The following is a 25,705-nucleotide window of genomic DNA, read 5'->3' as shown; positions in this document are numbered from 1 at the left end:
CCAACGCTTGATCCAATTTTCCATATAAGTTTTATAGGCCGCCGAAGGTATGGCCTTTAGTTCATACAGCGAATTCTCTTTTATGGCCTCTATGGTCTCAAAACGCGTTCCTCGCAATGACAATTTGAGTCGGGGGAAACAGAAAAAGTCACACGGGGCCATATCTGGACCCGTTGATGACATTGGTAGAGTTTTTGGCCAAAAACTGCGACACAGCCAACGCTGTGTGAGCCGGTGCGTTATCGGGGTGTAAAATCCATGAGTTTTACTTCGATAAATCTGGCCTCTTTTTACGAATAGCCTCACGCAAACGATGCACAATGGTCAAATAATACTCCTTATTAACCGTTTTATCATTTGACCGCTCGGAAGGAATTCATAGTGCACCACACCACGAATGTCGAAGAAAACAGTCAGAATAACCTTGATTTTGGACTGACTTTGGCTTTCTCTTTTCGGTTTCGGCTCAACTTCGAAGCACCATTCTTTCGATTGTTGTTTGGTGACCATGTCAAATTCATAGACCCATGTCTCATCACCAGTTATGAAACGTTCGATGAATGTGTGGTCACTATCTGCTATGAAAATCATCTCTTTGACCACATAACAACGACGCTTTTTTTTGAATGAAATTCAGCTCAAAATCGCCACACGAAAATTATTCGACTTCTTTGTATAGACGCCAAACAAAAACTGCCAGCGTTGGAATAAAAAAAAATTTACCGATTGGATAAGCGCGGGAATTCAAATTAAAATTCTCGTGCTTTTTGATCACAAGGTATTAATCAAATTAAGATTTGGTCATTTCCATTGGAATAAGTTGAATTAAGCATATGAAAGAGGTTTTATGAGTCAGAAAGTTCTGTAAAATTTCTAGGAGAGCTTTTGTTTGTTTACATTTCAATTGTTACCAGATAAAATTTGGTTTTGCGTTGTTAGCTGAAATTAATTAATTTATCATGAAAAAGATAGAAAATGCAGAAAAAAAATATTATATAATACATATTTATAAAAAATAAACATTTTAAAAATTCTTACCGTTTGTTTGTTTTTTGTTTATTTACATTTTGTGTCATTAGTCAAATATGTCAAATCTCGATAATTTCTCTTTTGGGAAATATATTTTGCAATGCTGTGTTCGACATTTTTGGTGTAATTTCTCTTTATATGTTCTTAACTAAGTTGGAAAGCACAAAAGCATTTTGTGTACGGTTAATCAACCCCATTAGTAACCTAAATCAAATATATTGCTTTATTTAAGGCAATGGAAACATACTATAAGTATTGGTCTTTATTCGTGATTTGACTTATTCAATAAGACAACGACTAAAACAATATTTTCCACATCCACGCGCCTAAAACGGAAGTAAACGAGTTATTATTTAATAATTATTTACTTCAAAGTACTTTCGCTATATAACAGAATATTTATACAGACAACAAAATATATGGAAACTAATGACGTTTTTGATTGGTATATCTGGATTCAATCTAGGTTTACTCTTGGTCTGTCAAATTTTGTTGTCCAATCTAATATCGCATTTACACTGGCCTCAAATGATTAATTTTGGTCAAAAATCAAAAATGAGAAGCAAATAACTCATTTTTGCATATAAAATCTCAAGCGCAAATGAGATCCATTGGATCTTATTCAGTATAAATGAGCTCCTACAAGGTTAGAATGAGTACCAAATATGTTTCAAATGCAAATTAATACATTGAACATACCCTAAATAAAAGCTTTTCATGGCAAATAAAAGCTTTAAACAAATCGAAAAAGTGCAAAAAGTTCGGATACACCATAAATAATAGATAAAAGTTTTTTTTTATTTTCTTTCTCAATGTTGTCCAGAAAAATTTAGTTTTTATTATTTAAATAAACTGGCAACCAAAGGATATTTCTTTTAAATAATTGAATGCAAGCTTTATCTTAACAAATCTCCTGATATCTCTAATTTGCAGCATGCAAACTACGTACGGCAAGCAGCTGAGGATTACTTAGCTAGGCGGCAAGCTCGTAACAAATCGATGACACGTTCAATGACTTCCGGTTCGGCTGGCCCGATTCTAGCAATGGGTAATGTGCATTATCTGCCAGCAGCTAAAAGTGGTACCTTCTTTGCTCGAGACAACGTTTCGAATTTCATTACATGGTGCAGGTAAGTGAAAATATCTCCGAAGACCAAAAAATTCTATTATTATTTTTCTGATTATTTTAAGGGAATACAATTGTATCAAATAGTTATGTAATGTTTAATGATATAATTGTGTTTAAAATTCTTAATTTGTATTACGCAGAAATGTTTAATAGTAATTTTTTGGTTATTTACGGTATCTCTGATTTTTAAGCTGGTGGTGGTTCACGCTTTGTGTATATATAAATATAATAGGGGTATTCAGGCAACTGATTAGTTGCTTAGTTGATTCAAAAACTTCATATAAAAAAAATTTAGCATTTTGATGTTAATCAGTTGCTTGACAGCTAACAAATTTCTATACTAAAGTTCATTTTAAGTTATTATTACGACACTTGGTACTGGCAGCACTATTAATCAAATTTGTACTAATCTGAGAATCACCGAAATAGTTGATTCTTTGCTTAGTTTCATTTTTGTGTGCAAATTTTTGTTGTGATCAACTACTAAGCAACTAATCAGTTGCCTGAATACCCCTAATATAAAGTCTATTTCATAATGCTAAAGTAGTGAATTTTTTTTCGATTCTAATATATATCTACGAAACATAAAACACCGTTCTCGTTCGATGGTTCGAAACAAAATTAATTTATTATATTTAAGTATACACAGATTAGTGTTCTTAAGGCTACCTTAATTTCTACACTAAGAGAGTGAGAGACACATACCATCTCATTCACACTTTTATTTTAACAATATAAAAGTTTTACCTCATAACTCATTTAATTCATATCCTTTTTAAATTTAATTTACTTGTAATTTTAATTATTTTTATTGTAATTAGTTTAATTTTAAATTTAATCTTAATTTTAATTAGATTTTAAAATAATTCCAATATTTTTTTTTTGTATTTAAATAATAAAATTCAAATAATTAAATTTCCTTTAGTTATACCATAATTGTTTGGTCGTCTTCGTTTTTTAAGTCGCTCCGAATGGCTCAACCCCAGTGGTTAATTCCCAGTACGCACACCTTGCTTTGTGGCATAGACGTTAGCGATAGGTTCTGCTGTATCAACCACATCCGTATTTGAAACTTTTCTTAAAAGCTAAGTCTTCGTTTACATACGTTTGAACTTTAGGATTAAACGTTACTGATTTTCCTTTATATTTTTTCATTTGGTTGATATACGCAACTCGGGACATCCCATTTATGGATATCAGATATTTAATTCGACTTAGTTTCTTAACCACTTTTGCATGATTCCATTTAATATAGTTGTTTGCAATATTTTTGTATAATATCGTTTTATTTGATTTAAAGTTTATGAGTTTACTGAAATTCAGCTTTCCCTTTCCAAACTTGTTCAATACTTTATCTTCTCCTCCCATTTGAAACTTACCAATTTCCCATTTATTTGTGTTTTTCTTTTCCCTGAAGTTTTGGATTTATACTCTCCTTTCCGCACTTCAATTCGATTGCGGATGATATGGTCGTGATTTCAAACATTCGATATTAATGTTGTTGAAAAATTCTATAAACGCCTTTGAACTGAATGGTGGACCATTATCCGTCACAATTTTCTTCGGAAGCCTAAAAATTGCAGAAGTAGATCTTAACGCTTCTATAACTGTAATAGTGTCAGTTTTATGCAAAATTTTAGCATCCAGGGATTTCGAATAAGCGTCAACAATTATCTATCTATCGTCGACATATCTAAATTTTGAAATTTAAAATATCAGCATGGATACGCCCAAACAGAGCACTAGTTACTTCCCAGTTAATAAAAATTTGTTTCGAAGGTTTCTGGATCTTACATGGAACTCCTCAATTACAGCATCTATACCCGGTTACTAAACATTTGTCCTACTGACAGCTTTAATGCGAAAGATTCCGTTATGTGATATTTCTAACGTTTTTGGTCTCAATGTATCTAGAACTACAGTCCTATCGCCATATCTTCAGTGGCTAACGATATTCGAATTTTAAAGTACTTTTTTAAGTTATTAGCAATATTTTCTGGCCACGCTTTTTTAACATAATTGTACGTTTTTAATAGTCTAACATCTTTCGACAGGTTAAAAATGTTAATACTATCGTCATCTTCATTTGTATCTTCGTGCAGACGTAAACGAGACAGCGCGTCTACATGTCCCATTTGTGATATCTTTTTATATTTAATTTAATAATCATTCATTGATATAAAAAAACTGCATGTCGCTGCAACTGATTCGCTGCTATCGATGGTAGATCTTTTTTAATTGAAAAACATTCCCGCAATGGCTGGTGGCTACTTTCAGTGGTGAACGGTAACCCAAAAATATAATTCTGGAATTTCTTCACTGCAAACACTATCGCAAAAGCCTAGCGATGAAGTTGAGACTAATTTTATTGAGCCGGAGATAAAGTACTACACACAAATTGATATGGGTGATGTTCTTCACCGTCAATAATATGTGAAAGAATGCATCCTAAGCCATAAGGATTGTATCGCAATTAATTATCTGTTTTTTCAGATTATAGTGTGTTAAAGCGCTAATGTTCGCAATAAGTTGTTTTGATTTTTCGAATATATTTTGATGTTTTTCATTCCATGTCCACGTTATATTGTTTTAAGTTAGATCATGTAGTGATGATACTTCCGTAGATAAATTAGGTACTGAATGATTATAATAATTAACCATCCCCAAATACGATTTTAGTTCTTTATTGAACATTTCATCCATGATAAATTTATTATGCACAATGTAATTTTTTTTAAACATTTTTATTAACTTTGTAAGCAAGTAATGGCTTAAGATATAAAAATATTTGGACTAAAATATCCTATTGTCTCTGCAGTTCTGAACTAAAATCTAAATTGACAATGATATATTTGTTGTGTGTCAGGCAACAAACAATACTAAAACTTTTTGTTTATTAGTATATAGTCTATTTGATTTTTCATAATATTTCCGTTGGTATCCTAAAACGATTTCCAGATGTACTGCCTTCTTTTTAGTAAGCAAAACAAGGTGTTAGATAATTTAATATTTTTTTTTCCTCGCAACATAAGATCCGTTGCACGAGTTACCCGAGCACAACCACCACATATTATTAAATAATAGGCTATGAATGCACGCCGGCCTAAAAGATCTATTGTGCGCCTAAAGGCTCAACTAAAACAGTTCGAGACTATTTATAATTCTCGTGATTGCTGTAAGCTTAATATTACCTATTTGATTTGGGACTAAGATCCCGTTTCTAAGCTAATCAACTCTACGCCTTGACGCCGCTGGGCAGTTGCATAGAATATGTTCTGATGTTTCATTCTCCTTATGACAGAGTCAACGAGAATTTTTTTCTACCACACCTATAATCTTCATGTGGTAATTGAGTGTTCAGTGTCCTGTAAAAAATTCAGTGTAGTTTGTAGTATCGTTTCTGCTAAGGTTAAGGATAACGTCAACTTTGATGTGTTCAGGATCAATGAATCTTCTTGACTGCCGCATACGTGTTTGGGCTCTCCAGTGTTCAAGTAGATTTTGTTTCTTCCTTTAACATAATAAGTTATTTGTTAAGCTATTTGTCACCTCACAGAAGGACTCTGGACTAATGAAAGGACCCTTCTTTGCTATGGAGTGTGCTATTTCATTGCTCTCATGCCCTTCATGTACTGGTACCCACATAAGAGTAACATAATTTTTCGATGCTAGAGTGTTGAGAAGTTTAAAGCATTCCCAGACCAACTTTGATTAGAATGAGGAGTTTACTAAAGATTTTAGAGATGCTTCGCTCTCCGAAAGAATGCATATTTTGGTATCTATGGTATCCCTGCGTATGCACTCTCTCTCATATAGCTCTAAGGCATAGACCACTGCCTGCAAAATAAAAGCGCTTTTTCCCATTGCGATTGCTTTGCGGAATTTCGGTCCTATAATTCTTGCTCCTGTACTGCCATCTTCCATTTTGGATCCATCAGTATACCATAATTGTGGTTGTGTTTCAAGATAATTTTATTATTTCTATAAGTTGATCGGTCACTGATGACCACTTCGAATTCCCTGCAAAAAGCTAATCTTCTATTCATCTTATCAAAGGCACGGAGAATTGCAGACTTTCAGACACTTGTCGCAGTCCTATGCGGCACTGGTCGACACTTGTCGCAGTCCTGTGGGACACTGGTCGTAGTCTTGTGCGAAAAATATTTACAAAAATTTAAAGATAAATGAGGGTTTCTAAAAAAAAGATCAAATTTTTTTTTAAAATAATAAATTTTAAACCACCTTAATTTATTAACCAAATATAAACTATATAATTGATATAATTATTATATTAACTACTTTTGAGATATTGAGATTTTCAAAATTGAAATTTTTTTGAAACCCCCATTTAAGTATATATACTTAAATACTTTTAGAGTATATATACTCTTTTTTATATCTTCACCAGGGAACCACTAGAAAGCATTTATGTGAAATTAGTAAAAAACCCATTGTATTAATAATAACATATATTCAGACATCATAACTTGCAGAAAACTAAATAATCTTACAATTTTAGAAAAAGCCTTAAAATAATTGAGTGCCTATTATTCGAAACTGACGATCTCATTATGAGAAAAAACGAAAAACATGTTATTTTATGCCTTTTGGAAGTAGCAAGACGTGGAGCTAAATTTGGTAAATCTTTTTTGTATGATAAAAAATTAAGTTTAATTATATATTTAATTAAAGGAATGCTAGCACCAATGTTAGTTCAAATGGAACGACAAATCGATCGAGAGATCGCAGCGGACAACAAAGCGAACGGAGTCGGCTATGGTTTACAAACTGAGGGTAAATTTTCTGGGTGCACACAAGCTGATATTAGTGTTGGAACCAATGACGTGGCAACAGAAGTAGATTTTTTCGACACAGACTCCGAAAATGATGACGAAGATGATGAAGGACCAATGCTTATGTATGGTCCTCAACCACAAATAATTACAAATGACTTAAAGAGCCTTGATGAAATGGTAAGTTTCGATTTGGTCAACTAGGACTATTTTAAAAGAATCTTAATTGTTTAAAACTTTAATGAAATAATTTGTATGTAGTATTTATAAGTTATAATATAAGCAAAACTTCGAAAAATGTGCTGCGAATTTCTTATAAAATCTATTTAAATATTTATAGCTCAGGTTCTTGAGATTAAACTACGTTCTCAACTGTCACTTTTGCAGACATGAATGTTAATTTTTGCAATACTTTTTGTTATTAATTTTTTTTTTTCTGGTCTTATTCTTTTTTTCGACATTGTGAGGCGAAAATGGTCTTGGTTTAAATCATTCAACCAAATTTGATAGGATAGTCCTTATTAAAATGCAGGAATTGAATTGAAAAACTGATTGTGTATAAGAAATTTGAGTATCAGATTTGCTACTAGGTACTATCATTTAACTACCATATTGAAGAGAGTTAATGACTGCTCTATATGAAATGTGTTCAAAATCCCTACTTAAATCCGTCGAGAGTGAGTGTGGGTGATATGATGATAAACTGGGAGGATAGCGTTAAATATCTCGGCATCACGTTGGACAAACGATTCACATGGCTTAAACATGTTGAACTGAAAAGAATTAGCCAAAATTTTTCATCACCTCCAATAGTTATTCAGAAATGAAAATCTCAATGCTAAGAACAGGAAACTGATATATAACCAAATAATTCGTCCGACACTTCTATATGGTTGTGTAGCGTTTATCAAAGCTTCAAACACTACTATTCACTAGCTAGAAATTGCACAAAGCCAGGCTCTGAGAAGACTTTTCAAAGTTGCATGGTACATAAAGGATAGAGCCCTAAAATTATTTACAAAAACTGACAGACTTACCAACACCGAGTTATCAAATCTCAAAATGGTTACAGGCTCCTCGGAGAGGTATGCAGATCTGAGGTCAATTATTGCTTAGTCTGATGAAGTGATAAACAATAATCTATGTTAGTCGAGGTGTAAAGAGGGGTTTTGAAAATACCTCGAGTTAAAAAAGAATATAAGTGCTTAAGTGCACTAGCTCAAAACGGTTTAACGGCTAATATAATTAAATAAATTCTTTGAAATTGGGTTACATGAATTGTTTTGGTACATTGAGACGGAAGTATCATCAACATGTCGTTGTGGGTTTAGTCAATATTACAACTCCCATTTAAATCTTGTTTTATCTATGAATACTAAGAAAAAACTATTTAAAAAATAAAGCTAACTATAGGAGCTACAACACATTATGATTAAATATATACTAGCATTATTATACTCGGGTTGTTTGAATATACTGGAAATCGCAGATTTGCAAACTCTTCAAACTGCTCGAATGATATATTTTATTTATATTTATATTTATATGATAAGTTTTATATAAATACATACAACAGCAATCTAAAAATTTTAATACCGAATATGGTTTCAATTCTAAATCTGTCTATAAATTTATTACTGTAAACACCATAAAATTGGTGAATAATGCTGAATCGCCACAGGATCATCTACAATGACTTTATGAACGTCATTACTAACTATATTCTTCGTTCCACACAATGGCTGACAAGTGCCAATAGACAAATAATTAATCTTAATAAATTTTTTTCGTTTTTTTTATTTAAATTCAATATTCGATTGGCAAAGGACATACTCTCTGTGAATACAGGTCCACAAAATTAGCAACAAAAGAAATCTTTTTAAGTGCTTGAGGTAACTTTGTACTGATCACATCTGTATTGGTATGTAGCCTTACCTATAGGCCTTGCGGGACAAGCATCACAAACACCTGATCACAAATTATGCTCACGCGCACAGCGCTGCTTTTCCACTACAATTTTATTGGGTATACTTAGTTTACTTGTTCCCCAACTACTAACACCTGTACAAATGATATTTTGTACTGGTCTATCGAACAATTTTATAAGTAATATCTGGTCAAATTTGTTGTTGTTATTGTATCCTTTTAAATAAACAACATGTTTATTACTGTTCATGGTAATATGATCAACGATTTTTTATTCTTTATTTCTGTAATACACTGATAACATAATAATAATAATGATGTTTCGTTTCGATCATCATTAAAAATACCGTTTATATCTTTAGCAAAAAGAAAAAAATATCTATTTTTATATCAAGGAGTAAGTGTATGTAAACATACTTAAATATTGTATAATTATTCTTAAATATTAATAAATGCCCATTCACCAAACATATCCCTGATTTCAAAGAGACCGAATAGACTGATTGACTTTTATTTAAACTGTTAATGGCATAGTTTTTGTGATTGATGGTTGCAGTTGATCCGAAAGAAAGACAAAGAAACCATTTTTTTTTTCTCATTGTTAAAGGTTCATCGCTACTGCTGCTGGGTATAAAATATCAACAAACTCTCCTATGTTTTCGACACAAAAGCTTTGAAGATATTTGTATTTTAGAGTCGGTATATTAGGGAAAAAAATTCTTGTATTCCATGTAACAAACTGATAAAGAAAGAGTTTCAACTTAATAACGTCAGACACAAGTGAAGATAGTTTTGGTTGAAACATATCTGTCAGAAGGTTAGTTAGTGTCAGACGAAATTGTGATCAGAAACAAAAAAATAAATGTATAGATACGCAAATTCTGTATTCTTAGATATTCTATGTAAAAGTAACGAACTTAAAGTAATATTAATTATCATCACAAGTATTTTCACATTTGATGGTTGTTCTCAAATATTGTTATACAATTTGTATGGTAAAATTAATCTACTTAAAATTTTATGAAGTTTTGACATGGACTACACATGTATATTACGCTCTATTGTTTAACCTCAATATTACACGGACCTCTATAGTACAGTTATAATTGTACTATATAACCATTAGATAATGAGGTCAATCAAACTTATCTATTTGTACACTTAATGTATAAGGGTTCATGAGAAGTTTCAAGAAGTTTCAACAAACAGATAGGCAGACATACAAACAGAAACACATAAATACATTATATAAACGATGATAAAATGGGACCTACAAGTTTTCAATTCGAAATAAAAACAAATTGGTTAAGATATATGTTTTTTTTTTGGATTTTTTGGTTTAGATATAGATTTATGACATTGTGGATACGTATGTATTACTTCATCAAAAATGAACTTTATCGCTTAAGTTGATTTTTGCCTAATAGATCAGATCATAATAGATCAGATTTAAATAGTATTAACGTCTAATACGAAGAATTTCTACGCAGTAGTCACTTGCTTTTTAGTTCAACTAAATTTTATGGATCTTGAAATGCAAATCATTATAAGTACAATTCTTTGTAGTCATATAAGAAAATGAAGGTTCATATTGATTGTTTCTGGAAAGTCAACCACACTTTGGTTTACAACAACGAAACTCTTAGCAGTGAATTCGTGTACAACATATTAAAATGTACTTCCTTCGCCCTTTGCGCAGTAATATTTTATAAAGTTTTTATTTAATGGGGTTTTGAATAGCAAAGAAAGAAATAAAGGACAAACACAAAAATTTATTTTTAATTTTATTGAAGTTCCTGTAACTAATACCAAAGCTTCGTGAATAAATTGATACTTTCGAAATATTATTTTTGTGGACATATCGTTACGTATCTCATTACAGCTCTATGACGTTAGTTCTAGCGTTACATATATATAATTTAGTTAAATGTAAGAACATGATGTAAATAAATATGAAATAAATGGGTGGTAGCACTATTTTGAGTTTAAAGACATAGTGGAATATGTTAAAAACATCTGAGATCAAATAGTTTGTCAAAAAATCTTAATTAAAGGACTACTCCATATTTGTCATAAGTTTTTATAAAGGAGTTTTTATAAATTTGTTTCTGCAAATTTTAAGGGCAAATAATCGTTAGTGTTTGATTGTTTAACTTCTAAATTAATATAAACTAATTATATGATAAAATTTTAATGAAGTTGGAATACTATCATTTTATCTTACACAAATCGGTACCCTTTAAATATTACGGACATTAAATATTTAATCTAATATAAAAAGTAAGAAGCTATAATATAATATCTTTTAATAAATCATGCAGTTGTAGCAATAAGGTAAAATATCTTATACTTTATTGGTTTGTTGAACTCTAGTATTTTCCTAATTATTAGGCAAAAATCTTATTTTGTTTCATAAACACTCGAAAGGCATTTGACTTTCATGGAACCAACGCAACCAATGCAGTCAATAAGTTGGAAGTGATTTATGCGAAGCCATATACACTGATATAAACATGAACTTACCTGCATCATCATCATTCTGTTGATGATCTCACAAGGCATGGGGTCAATTTTGAGGAAGACCTAGCCGCTGTGGTTATGTGTCGTATTGCTGCTGTTATTGTTGTTGCTTTTATGAGACTGCAGATTGTTGCATGAACAAATGATCGTTTTGTAGGCTTATTTGTATGATTATTTGTTCAGACAATGGAACGCGTGAACTTATGCAGCTCGACGTGGTCGTGTCGAGGGCATACTAAAAAGGTAGCAAAACTTAAGTTGATGATGATTGCTGTGCTACTGCAAATGTTGCAAATGTGCAACAGCATTTAATGTTGGTATTCACTTTTCATTATTTGTAAATAGTTTTATTTTTCTGTTGATGTTATTTTTGATTTGAATTGACGACAACGTTTTTACAGTCATTTATCTTATTGTGGATATTTCTTTTTTATTAGTGTACATATATAATTAAAATACAGTAAAACTTCAAAATATCGATTTTATATTAATTAAATAAATTTTGTTTTTGATATTTGTACTCATATTATTATTTTTTTATTTTCAGGTCAGAGACTTAGTAGAAAAATGCACTTGTCCATCACAATTTCCAATGATTCGCGTTTCAGAAGGCAAATATCGCATTGGTGATACTAAGGTTTTAATCTTTGTTCGGGTAAGTTTATAAATCTTCGCTAAAACAAAAAAATTGCTTGAGTAAAATTGTTAAAATCAAATTAGTTTGATTCAACTGAGAACTGGACTTAAATGACTATTTAGTCAGACCATTCACTACATTTATTTTATTATCATTTAATTTATTATCCAAAAAAGTTAATAATGCTTTAAAACAAATTATAAAAAAATACTTTTAAACTAAGAGCATAAATCTGTGACTATGAAACCCTAAACTCAAAAAAATTTTTGCTTGCGCTTAATTCGTTGAATCTCAAAAATTCATTTCAATAAATAATTCGTAAATATGATCAAACAAAAGGATTGTTTTCCTTACCCTGTCAATAGAACCGTGTAAAGGTGCAGAAGTAATTGTTCAAAAGTGTTCTGGTTGTTGTTATCATCTTTGCCTTTGTGTCTTTTACTTTTGATTCCATATCTTATAATCAAAGTTGTGCTATTAGATTACTTATTTACTTTGTTGCTCATTACAGACGTTAATCGTCCTTGAGCGCCTCCAAAAGTCTCCGCGAGCCACCCCGATTAGTGATAACAACAATTGTACTCATGCCATGCCCGAGACACTCTGCATGACATGGTCCAAAGAAACATATTTTTTCACAAATTTGAACTTATAACTGTCAACAGTGATGTGGGTCCCAAAACGCTCAGGAAATTTGTTTGTTGACTGAAAGCACTTTGTTTTGTTATCATTTGTTTATGGGTCCCATAGGGCCTATTTATACTATCATGAACGTGGATGAACTTGACGACAATATGAACTGTCAGTTCAGTTTACACTATCATGAGCGTATAAAAGGTTTATGTGTAGTAGTGCAGAGCACAGAAATTGAGAGTATTCAGTATTAAAAGGTGAACATAAACATAACATTGCATATGTAAGTTGTAATGACTCGGATTTTCCCATTTCGTTATAATGTATGCTGGGGTATCTTCAGTCTCTTCCAGGAGTCGCTACAATAAATTTGTATTTGCAAGAACAGGACTTCTCATATTAAAAGTGTTATGTTTAATGTACTGTTTATTTAAATTATTTATTATTCATTCAAAATAAAATTTATTCATGACTATTTATTTAAAATTTCATAAAAATATTATATAAAACAAGAAAAGAAATTCATTAAGTAAAGCTTGGATGAAAAGGTAATTGTTTCTTGACTCGGATGACACGTTGACCATGGAGGTTGATAATTTGAAATTGATGGCGTGGCTCTTGAGCAAACGTTGGCAATATTGATAATTTGGGATTGGTGGTGTTGGTCTTGTATTCCTTTGATGTGAGTTTTGATTCTACCTGTGTGAAATAAAAGGGCTAGCAAAAATTAAGTTTTTATTTATGGAAAATTTATATAATGGTGTTCAAGTACGTTGACTTTAAACCGCCTTCGTACTTTTAAACAATTATATAGATATTCTTTTATGTATTATACATCTAGGCTTAAAACCGCCACTGTGTCAGACAATTTTAATATTTATTTATTTTATATGTTGACATATAATGCCACCGAGCGATCATACAAGACTCACTAAATTCTTAGAAAATTGCGCCGTCTTTTATACGCATCCTCTTGAACTCTTTGTGTAAAGTACACAAAGCTTTGAGTTGATCTTAGTTGAACTTAATGCAATTTCACACTTTTGCACAAAAGCTTCCTTGTGCATCTTTTTGCAGCGAATTGCATTTTTACGTTTTTGACGTTTGCAAATGTTTGTTTACTTTTTTACTTTTTACATGTGCGCGTTTTTTTAAATTGAATAAAACTAGTTAAGGTAGTTAAAATTAATTAAAGATATCGGAATTTTAATAATTAATTTAATAAAATTACTTATATAAACGACGTTTCCTTTTTGTTTAAATTACTTCAAGTGACGTGCGTAATGTAGTAGTGCAAAGGTATTTATAATTGTTTTACAATTTTCTAAATGATAATTATATTTAATAAATTCATTTATAGAAATATCCAACTATTGAAGTATGCTGTAGACGAGTGTGCTGGGGAGTGATTCCAGGTAAGTATTTATTTATTATCTCGATGTAAATTTTAATGCACTGTATTTCTTACAGATGATTCACCAATAACAATAAAGTTATAATATGTAGGTTGGAAATTTGTAAATTTGTAAAAATTTCCATCCTTATTTGTTTCGATTGTTTTTCTAAATTTGAAAATTCCGTACTGATGTCGTAGGTTTTCAACGATATCGATATCATCGGCCGTCTTAAATCTTTAATATTGTGCCGTCTTACATCTTTAAATCAGATTAAATCTGCTACTCATATTATCATTTCCAATAACAGGTTAAAGTAGCAACACGATAACGAGTCACACTGTCTGAAACCTGGTATGGTGTCAATTGGCTCGGAGAGGTTCTTCCCAATTCTTATGGAAATAGTGGTGTTGCTCAACGTCATTTTACATAACTGTAATGTTATCTGGGATACCAGACGTCTAGCTTCAATCTTTAAATGGCACGTTTGACAGAACCTTATATGTGATATTTAATACTAATCCCATGATAATTCGCCCTGTTTGTAGGATCATCTTGTGGATTGGACAAAGCACACTGAAATTCCAATTAGCTGTGGTATGCATTTTGATAGCTCTTTGACTCCAGCTTTAAACGGCTCAGTGTATAAACCATCAGCTCCTGCAACTTTGTTGTTTTGGATCCGCATTACAGCTGTTTTAACTTTATTTTGATCGAGAGGCGGAACAACTATTTTATCGTTAACGATAAATATCTCGTTTTGGTGTCCCAGTTGGGCTGACCAAAATCATCGGCAACTTACTGCGCGAGAGATCGTTCCATGTAAGAATCAACAATACCATCTCGTCAGTGCGAAGAATAGATGTCAGTATTCCTCAAGGATCTCCGCTCTCCCCCTTGTTGTACAACATCTATACGTCTGACATCCCAATGCTAAGTCCCTCAGTGCTATCATTACAGGACAGCATTAAATACCTAGGAATCACGTTTGATAAACGGTTCACTTGACACAAGCACATACAAGTCAAAGAAGTAGTTGCGCAAAAACAGTGCAATGGTTACAACCACTTTTCAAATACACTTCTCAATGTTCTTAATGCGAAGATCAGAAAGCGATCTACAGCCGTATAACTAGATCAGCACTACTTTATGGGTGTTCGCCGACTTTACTATCCAGTCAAGTTCTCTGAAGACTCTTCAAAGTGCCATGGTACATCCGCACGAATGACATGCTAAGAGATCTTAGAATGGATCCAGTCAAAAAATACATAAGGGACCGAGCCCTGAAGCTATATGCGAAAACCGACAGGCTGTCCTACTTAGCACTATCTAATATCAAAGTAATCAATAACCGCACGGGGCGGTACGCAGATCTTAGATCAGTCATTAAAGAATCACGCAGCTTATGAGCAATACACAAATTAAATCTCCCAGTTATCAAAGAGTAAAAGTGCCCAGATGCACTAACTCGGAAAAGGATCAACATCAACGATTAACAATTCAGGATCAACTTCGCTTTTTGTTGTTCTTTAACATTTAGCAAGTTCAAGAAGTGATTCCTCCACATATTAAGCATGCTCTTGACATCCATCACTAGATTACCATTTTGATGTGCACAGAAGTTATCTCCGGGCTTATAACCAATTGTCAGGCATTTGATTTTTTGGTCGAATTTTTGAGCCATATTTCTGTCGCTCAGCTTTTCAAGCTATTCGTACACGTCTTTCTGCTTCCTTCTTTTTTCATCTAAAAAGTCGTTTCTTTTCCTTTCTCTTTTGCCGATATCGTTCTTTACCAGCGCGTATCGCAACAGACCACGGAATGGATTGATATTTTGTGTATTTCTCTGCGATAACCTCACAACACTTTTGGTCGTGTCAGGCGTTTCCTTGTTTACTCTACTAGCCAATCACTTCTTTTGCGGCGGTACGCATAGAGTGTGAGATTTTGTTCGATTGCGTGGATATATCGGTTTCATCGCATATAAAAGTATGCTGATTTTGGCTGCAATTTGTGATCTTATTTTGATCAAGTGCAGCCATGTTGCCTTATATATGTTGAGGTGCTGGAATCTGGTACTACTACCTATGTTACCATGTTTCCATTATCAGAAAGCCTTTTTATTAACGCTGAAGTTTCCGACAGTAGCACCAACCCTTCTTTGGGTTGAAGTCTCTTAGAACAATTTTTACGTCATTATTGGTACAGCGTTAATATGCTTGTTCAAACTGTTCACAGAAAGTTTCCGGTGCGCTGATGTAAAAAAATGTTGCCTCAATACGGATTTTATCAATCCTTTTGCTAATTGGTGTAAAGGTTAAGACCAAATTTCCCAGCCTTGGACTTACCGCAAATCCGACCCCTATTTCGTGCTTTGCTGCATGGCAGCCGTAGTAGATGTGACAATGTTCTGTTTTAGAGCTTTCTTGTCCCGTCCAGTGCATCCTTGTATTCTTAAATATAATAACCTGCTGTATAGATTTACCTTCTCTGTAAAGAGTTCGGACATTCCAGGTGCATATTCTTAAATCATGTTTGTTAGTGTAGTCAACAATAAACAGTTTCCTTATCGTTTTCTTTGGAGTAATGGTTTTACATAGTGGGTTCCAAGCACGACGCAAAATCTTATATGTCAGTGAGGAGGATTTCGCTGCACATATTAGTTCACTACGCACGGATGATTCTATTCAGAAGCGGCCGCGTAGAAGCTTGTAAAGAATTATGACAAGGATTGTGCTGGCATTTACCAATTTAAATACGATCAAACACTTTACTTTGTATGTTCATTTTCCTCCTTGTACCATTAGATACATATTTCTAAAAAAATGTGTCTTTCAAAGGGGTCAGTTGGACAAAGTTTTGTAGTCCACATGTAGGACGCTTGAGCAAAAATTTATTAGAAATTTTATTTTTTAACAATGTTTATTCAATATTTGTTATTGACATAACTGTCAATTTTAAATTTATTTAATTTTAAGAAATGAAAATGTGTTAAAACAATACACCATTGTTTTAATCAATTTTTCAATTTAAATTACTAACTATTAAGATTAATAATGGATGATAAATTTTGTATACTTATCAAAAATAATAATTTTAAATTATGATAACATGGAGTTATATTGAATAATATCATAAAATTACATAGTAATTATTTTATGCATATTTATAAAAATGTATAAAATTATAAATAAAAAACAAAAACATTGTTTTTTAAGTGACAACAACTATATAAAATTTTTTCACCAGATGTAAAATCTTTAAGTTTAGTTTTTTGACAAATCCAAAGAAGATGTTAATACAGTTATTGTCCATGGTTTAATTTTTAAAATTACACATTTATTTATAAATATTAATAAATACGATTTGAAATATAGTCAAACTTCCATAACTCCAACTTTTATAATTCGAATTTTCTATAATTTGAACCAAAAACAGTTCGCCACGGTTTTACAAATCGTCAAATTACATACAATTCCGCTTCCATAACTCGAATTTCGCTATAACTCGAACAATAATTTTTTCACGTACTGATAGGAATATGGAAAAGTGCATCCTATAAGTCGAATTTTTGTTTTAAGTATAAATGCATTTTACTGTTAGGGGAACTCCCTTTTTTCAAACCAAATGTTCAATTTTCTCTTTCTTATGTTCCTTCTTTGTGCAAATGACAGTCGCTAGCAGCGTGGTTTAAAGTAAATAAAATAACTTCCAATGCTACTCTTAACAATTATATTGAGCTTGACAATGAATTTTGTACATCAAGCTTTCCTAGAGATGATGATATTATTAAGCACTATAGCTCTAAATTACTGGATTCAATTCTAAGCGCAACGGAAAGTGATGATGAGGGTTCGGTAGATGTAATTGTTTATCAGACTTCCAAGAATGAAGTGAAAGACTCATTCAAAACTCTGAATATATATTTGCAAACGAATGACTCTACAACTGATGATCACTATCAGAGTATGAATAGATTGGAACCTCTTTCTATTAAAAATGAAACAAAAATTATATTCTCAAACCCTAATTTCTGAATATTTTACTTCACTATAACTTCTGTGTTTTATTTGATTGCAAACAAATAAATATCTTAAAATGTAATTCTAGGTTCTTTCAAAAATAAAAAAAAATAAAAATATTCTATAACTCAAAGTCTCCATAAGAAGAACCTTTTCTTTGCCAAATTGGATTTCGAGTTATGGAATTTTGACCGTAACCCCTTATTTAGACCACATTATAAATTAGATCACTTGAAAATATATAACTGTGCTTAAAAAAATGTAATTTTCAAAAAATAAATGCATATTTTTTTGATTTGGGGTATCAGAGTACAAGGAAAATAAGTGATACCAACCCATGTGAAAAATAAATTTAACTAGCAAAACATATCATACACACCATACTGCTATGGTGAAATCGGAGTTCGTTAAAATCGGAGTTCGTTGTTTTTTTTCAACTTCTGCTCCTTTTACTGTATGAGACCATTAAGTCCCTAAACCACATATATACAGAACAAGTCCATTTTTATTCTTGTCAGGTCAGATGTAAGTAGAAGTCCATAGAATAAGAGCTACTCATTTAGTTAACTTGTAATTGTTTGTAACATAATTTTTTTAATTAGTTGTGATCGTTGTTTAAATCGTTGTTTATTCCTTTCTATATGATACAATCAATTCAGATATTTGGTTAACCGTTAACCCAATGGCATATTAAAATAAACGATTAAAAACGCCGCCTTGTCACTTTTAACTCGCGGACTAATAACTCTAATAGTATACCTCAAGTGCAAAATACTACTTATTTAAGCAATCGCTTGGAAATAAGAATAGCGTAAAGACATAGAAACCAAAAAATCCAAATATAACTTTTGTTTTGGTCTAGAGTATAAGGTTATAACGTTTTCAACTATTCTATGATACCAATCTATGTCTTTTGTACCACTGTACAAGAGTACAGCGAAAACCACAATAACAAAAAAGAAAAACATTCAGAAAGGTCAGAATATAAAAAAATTTGAAGTTAATATGTTAAAACTCTGTATGTAAATGTAAACTCTTCAGCCACAAAACTTACTATTACGGCATTCTCGTGTAAAAAGATCAGTCCTATCAGCAGTAAGGCAGTAATCTAACCCATTTTCGAAATAATTTAATTTCGTTTTACTTATTTCTTAATTGACCCTAAACTATGGGTTTAGGTCCGGTCCGTGGTATAATAATTATATTTTTTAGGTTTTGTTATATTTATGTGCTTTATTAACTTACTGTTAGCCTCTGTTCATAAGGGAAGATTTAGCAATTGTTGTTGGTTTTAATGCAAAATGAAAATTTTTGACAGACAAAATACAAATAAAACTTTCGTATAAATTCAGTATATGGTAAGACACCCCTGGAGGGAATTCAACTAACCATTTACATAACGAAACGAATTTAAAGAAAATATTATCATTTATATATGTAAAATTTGGGATATTACGATTATAATAATTATATTTTTTAGGTTTTGTTATATTTATGTGCTTTATTAACTTACTGTTAGCCTCTGTTCATAAGGGAAGATTTAGCAATTGTTGTTGGTTTTAATGCAAAATGAAAATTTTTGACAGACAAAATACAAATAAAACTTTCGTATAAATTCAGTATATGGTAAGACACCCCTGGAGGGAATTCAACTAACCATTTACATAACGAAACGAATTTAAAGAAAATATTATCATTTATATATGTAAAATTTGGGATATTACGATAAACCATACCTTGAGACCTTATCTCAAATACTAATACATATAAGAAGAACTTCATTTCTTTATCGTCTGTGCGATGATGCAGCAATTATATAAAAGCACTGTTAAGCGTGAACAATAATTCAATAACTATTTGACTCAAACTGTGAATACAGTACTAACTGTGATTTGCCAATCACTGCTAATGACATATTATTTGATATATTAATGATAAACCTATTTTTATTAAGTAAACCAAAACCAGTAATGCTCTGGTTAGGCTGGAATCACATGGAAATATGATAATCCATACAATGCCTTGAGCCGAAGAATGTCTGTTCGTCAGAAACTTCATGTATTGATTGAAACACATCTCTACTGGTGCAACATTCAAAGTAACTAGGCTAAGCGCCGATTCGTTCTTATAATTTTAATAGCCCTTATTTATGAAGTCGGAGTTCTGTTCAGTTATTATTAGTGCCGACTTGCAAAACTGACTGTTAATCACGATGCATGTCTACACCAAATGCATGTCTGCCATTTGGGTGACAGACTATCATTCACAACATGTTGGCGAGAAGCTGAATAATGTGCTCACCAAAATTCATAATCTGCACTGCGCTTTACATTCGTAATTTAAGAGCATATTTTTGCGTGGTTGCACTAACACACTTACAGCTTGCGAAACACACTTACAGCGTGCGTAAACACCCTTTTTCTTCAAAAATTTTGCTTGAATGAATGTGAACATGTTCAAGTTCGGTTGCTAGAATAAATTTGAGCAAGAGGAAGCGCAACTGGAATGACATTAAAAATGATAGCCTGCATCGCCCTTAAGACCTTTGCTTGAAAGCATAACAAATGCGATCGCTAGAAGAACTTTGAGCAAGAGCGAAGGTAACGTAACTGACCGTCAAGATTGCAAGTTTGCACTAGGCACTACGATCAACTGTAAGCAAAAAATATTTGCTATTGTCTTAGTTCTCTGTTCCATTGAAAGCTTAAAACCCTGTTTGCTTCTAATTTTTTTTAATTCAACATAGATATCTAATAAAATCCTGATTTTGAATATAGCATCGGTGTGAGACTGTTAGCTATCGGTAGTATTCAACATGATTAATGTTATTAATAATCTCTGCGATACTTTATTTGTAGGTGTGTTTTGCAATGCAATGGCATATGTTATGATTTTAGCTCCCATTAATGAGGTTTATATTTTACACACCATAATTATGTTGAAAGCAGTATTTTTTACTTGGATTATTTTAAATGTTGTTGCCTATGTACTTCATATTGATGATATTTTTCAATTGTTTCAGATTTTGCGCTCTCATGTGATGGTACGAGTTGGTGGAGGGTGGGACACTCTTGCTCACTATTTGGATAAACACGACCCATGTCGTTGTAAGGCACAACATCGGTCTTCAGTAGCTGCACGTCTCATTCCACGCACTAATAATCAAACGAACGGTATCGAGTTACACAAAGCACAAGTTATATTCGAAAGGTATAACATTTATAACAAATTACTTGAGTTTATATTGCCTTGAAGTTAAAACCAAAACAAAATCCAAAAAAATTAATTCTGATATCTTATATTTATTTATATTTATTTACAGTTATAAATATTTGGTATTGTTAGTGAACAAATTTTATCATTTCCACGCTTATAGAAAAGATTAATGGGGATTCTTATTGATAGAAGACTTTGCGATTCTGCAATAACAAAATTACCAACCCATACTGAGCGTTATCTAATCTTTAGTTACAGTTGTGATAATTATAATAGCTCAATACAGAAGCGAGTCCTAAACAGAAAAAAAGACCAACAAGCAGTAAAAACATTATATGCAATCTGGTCTTTTTGATATGATCTAAATTACAGTCAAATTTAATTTTTCCTTTTTGATTCAAGGTTTCATTGGCTTATGTCAAAGATATTGTGATTCAGGTGTATAGGAATTTGTTTATAAATTAATAAATATAAGTTATTGTTAGTAAAATACGAGATTATTTCCATAAATATATTTACTTCCGATATACCGATTATGGCTCGTTAAATTAAAAACACTGACATTTTAATGCAGTCTAAGTCTTTCAGTTTTCGAAGCGCAAAAACTTTTTATTTTGTGTATAGACTTTTAGAAAATAAATCTTGAATATTGGACGAATTAATAAAAATCGGCTGGCTGGCTATATCTCATATCTGCTATACGAACTAAATAATCGATACTGATTTTTCATTAGTATTTATAAGGATGTATATAAATTTTTTTAGGATCAAACGTATCAGAAGTTATTGATCCCATAACAGATAGCAACTGAGTAGTTCAGTTTAATTGTAAGTCAGTCAGCAGTGCATAAATTATAACAAAGGCAAATTGTCAAATTGAAATTGTCGTTGAAATTCTAAGGCTTTATTCTTAGTTTTACGTAGAACTCGTAACACTACTAAAAGAGATAAAAAATATTATATTTCCTTATAATATCTGATTTTTAAATATTAATTCAAGTTTTACTTAATAGATCACCACCCACATCACGTAAAATCGTTTTAAATTGTAATAACCAAATTATTTCGAATCAAATGCGGTGCAACAATGCATCGATTTCGCCATCTTTGGGAAACAATACAATTAATAATCTATCGGGTTTCCAAGCTGAAAGCAAAACCCGCAGCCGAAGTCCAACACCGCAGCGTAAATTTTTTAATCAGCAGGTTGTTGCGAACACTATAGATACTATTACACCCAACAATGCAGAAAAAGTACATCAAAGTGCATCAAATGGTTTATTGTCCTCACCATTCATTAATCGTAGGTCAATGTCACCCAGTCCAAGGCGACTAATCGATATGCGTAAAAAGCAGTCATCACTCGACTCAAGTAATAATGGATCGAAATTACGGCCAAGTAGTAATGAAATTAGCAGCAATCATGTACAATTCGAACGTTTGAATTTAGGTCAAGTAGAAGTAGGAGAACCGGTCAATATTCAGCATAATAGCGTGGGTGAACCTAGCACAAACACAAACAAATTTGAAAACGTCAGCGATAATGGAAGCGAAATAAGCGACGAGGGCTATCGTAGTTTGGGCGTCATTCAATCTAATCTACAGAAACGCGAATCACTCTATAGTCAAAACTCCATGGATGACGCTGAAAATAATGGTGTGTATTCATTTAGGCAGATCTAAAACATTTCAAAAAAGTTTTTTATTTAACGAAATAGAAATGTCTATACCCGTATACCATTTTTTTTGTATCATAAATATGTACTTTGTAAACTTAATTTTTGGCTAAATTCAACTCAAAAATTAAAAGTTTGCAAATAGCTTCACAGGAACAAAATAATTTTTAGTTTTTGCTAATGGGTTCGTTTTGAAATACAGAATTTATTATTATTAGGTTGTTCATAAAGTAATTTCGTTTTTTTTTGTGGAAAAGCAAGACAGTTTTCGTGTACGAAACAAATACTTTATTAAATTATTTATTAAAATATTTTTTATTACTGACATGTTCCAAAAGTACATACAATTAGAAATTGGTTGCATATCTAAGAACTTAGTTTTTCTACAAAAAGTTTTTAGTTGTGTCCATTCCATGACATGTATCTAGGCTCGGTAATCGATTAAGATGTTTTGGTGAATAGTGTTCGCCGCCATGTTGACTTTGAACATCCCCTTTTTCTTGATCCACAGGGGATCCATTCTAAGGCTAGAAGAGCTTTACTGCGCAAATCTTTTCTTATGGTATGACCGAGACATCCACATTTTCTCTTTTTGCTGTCATACAGTATACTAATTTGCTTGGTATCTTGTGTAGAGCCTGTATTATTGTACGGCTGTGAAACATGGCATACAAAAAACATCATTAACAAATTGCAAGCATTTTTAAACCGCAGTTTACGGAATTTTGTTCATTTTCTGGCCACGTACAATCATGCCTTATATAAATTGAATTTTTTATAACACAAAAAATAAGTTACAAAAAGAATGAATATTGCTTAGATTTAGATTAGATTGCATTATTATTTCAACATTTAGCCATACAGTCTGTGAGATGTTTTGGCATTCTCCACAATTTTCTTACATTCTTCTTAATTATTCGCCTTTATTTTCCGGTTTTATCACTTATTTTTATAGTGTCATATTCTTCTCTGAAGAATATTTCACATTATTTACACTTAATTTATTATAATAAATTTATTAAAAATAACACAAATAAATTATACAACACTTGCTTTATTGTAACTTTATTTTAGTGCGTCAAGAGCAAACATCAAGTGAATCACCTTTATCTCCGATCGAAGATCAAACGATATCTGCAAAGACTCCAGAAATATCAAATTTAGATTACCTGAATGCTACGTGTGACTCCGTTATAGATGGTCCTCAATCATTGCCAGTTAATTTATCTTTAGCATCAATGAATACCACTTTTGTCATTGATAAATTTGAACAGTCTGGTGTATTTATTACTGATGATGACATTACAGTTGACATAGCGAGCTCAACAGGCTTAAAGAAAACAAATTTTTCTAATAAAATATTCGGTATTGATGAATCCGCAAACTCTTGTGAGGACAACAAGTCAGGAATTATTAAATCGATTAAAGTGAGCAAAATACCTCGTTCACCTGTACCACAACGACGTCGCAGCATAGACAATGGCACTTGTAGTGGAAGTTTGCAAGACTTATCTTCCAACACAGGCTTGTCGGCATTCAATCGAAAGAAGCCAATTTATAGATCGGTTCGCAAACCACATACTCCCATCCAAACTAAAAAAAGCCCAGCAACATGCAAACAACCTCCGTTTGTAGTGCGTGAAATCACAAATACTTGGAATGATCGTACAACAAATACAGCAAAGAAACGTACCCCGATTAATATTGACACCTTTAATCCAATCGATACTGCTACGACAACTTACAATGGACCATTTGAACGAAACATAAAAACTCGTTCCTCACAAACATTATACGACAGTAACGGACGTCGCATTAAGGGATGCACTGTTTCTCTTACGACATCACCAGTTAAAAACCACACTTCCTCGTCTTTGGCGCAGCAATTGCTTGAGGCGGCAAGCAGTGCTAAAAATGATGCACAAATTTTGGAAAAAATGAAATGTTTACTATCACGTTATTCGTCAAGTAATCAACCCCTCTCTAGTTCCAAACCAATCAACAAAAAACCTATGTATGATGATTTTACCACAGCCTGGGTGCACAATAATGGTAACTTGGAACGCTCAAACAGTTGTTCTCCGCCAACAAGAACTGGCGCCAAACGTGGATCAGCAGCTTCTTCCACAGAGAGCACACACTCACGTGATATGTCAGTTATTGTTTCTCCTAGACGCGACAGGGGCATATCCAAAATTCCGGCACCCGTCAGACAGCATACCGAACTTTACTAACAACGAATACAGGCTGTAAGACATGCAAATGAAACTCAGCAAAAACAGTTAGGGAAAAATAAGTAATACAGAATAGTTCCGCATAGAATTACTAGAAAAAAGCAGTTTTTAAACTTGAAATTTACCTTGAATTTCATCTCATATTTGAAAAAAATTCGGTTTGTAATAAACTTGAATATTATTAAATACCGGACAATTTATACAATTGAAACAAAAATGAAACCAAAGCACAATATGTCAAATAAATGTTTTCTTAATAGTTATAAACAAAATATTGTAAAAATAAACGTAAAACCATTAACGAAGACCTGTCAGTAAAGAAACATATATTTATATTCTTTGCTGTCTGCAGGTCTGTAGTCTATTATATTTAGTCAATGTACAGAAAAGTGCGGGCCTTTCCATTTCCAATGCGCAATTGAACTGATTATCAATATAAGAAAGCAAATGAAAGATTGAAATGAATGAAGTTAAACTTCTCAGATTAAAAAACTTT

At 32.1% G+C, this 25,705-nt stretch overlaps 1 protein-coding gene across 1 annotated transcript; it reads left to right on the top strand.

The window, feature by feature from the left end:
• Positions 1–1,962: 1,962 nt before the first annotated feature.
• LOC119687610 (GAS2-like protein pickled eggs) lies at positions 1,963–25,393 on the top strand (the record flags this gene model as incomplete). The annotated part of the gene is given in 7 exon segments (XM_038101992.1): positions 1,963–2,159; positions 6,678–6,796; positions 6,851–7,131; positions 11,945–12,052; positions 21,106–21,293; positions 22,313–22,956; positions 24,050–25,393. Coding segments are annotated over 7 exon segments (2,697 nt in total), but the record flags the coding sequence as incomplete, so codon positions are not given.
• Positions 25,394–25,705: the final 312 nt, after the last annotated feature.

This window comes from Teleopsis dalmanni, chromosome 1, assembly GCF_002237135.1.
Source record: "Teleopsis dalmanni isolate 2A chromosome 1, ASM223713v2, whole genome shotgun sequence".
NCBI classification, from domain to species: domain Eukaryota; kingdom Metazoa; phylum Arthropoda; class Insecta; order Diptera; family Diopsidae; genus Teleopsis; species Teleopsis dalmanni.
The sequence above is the reverse complement of the archived record's forward strand: the minus strand, read 5'-3'. Positions and strand labels throughout refer to the sequence as shown.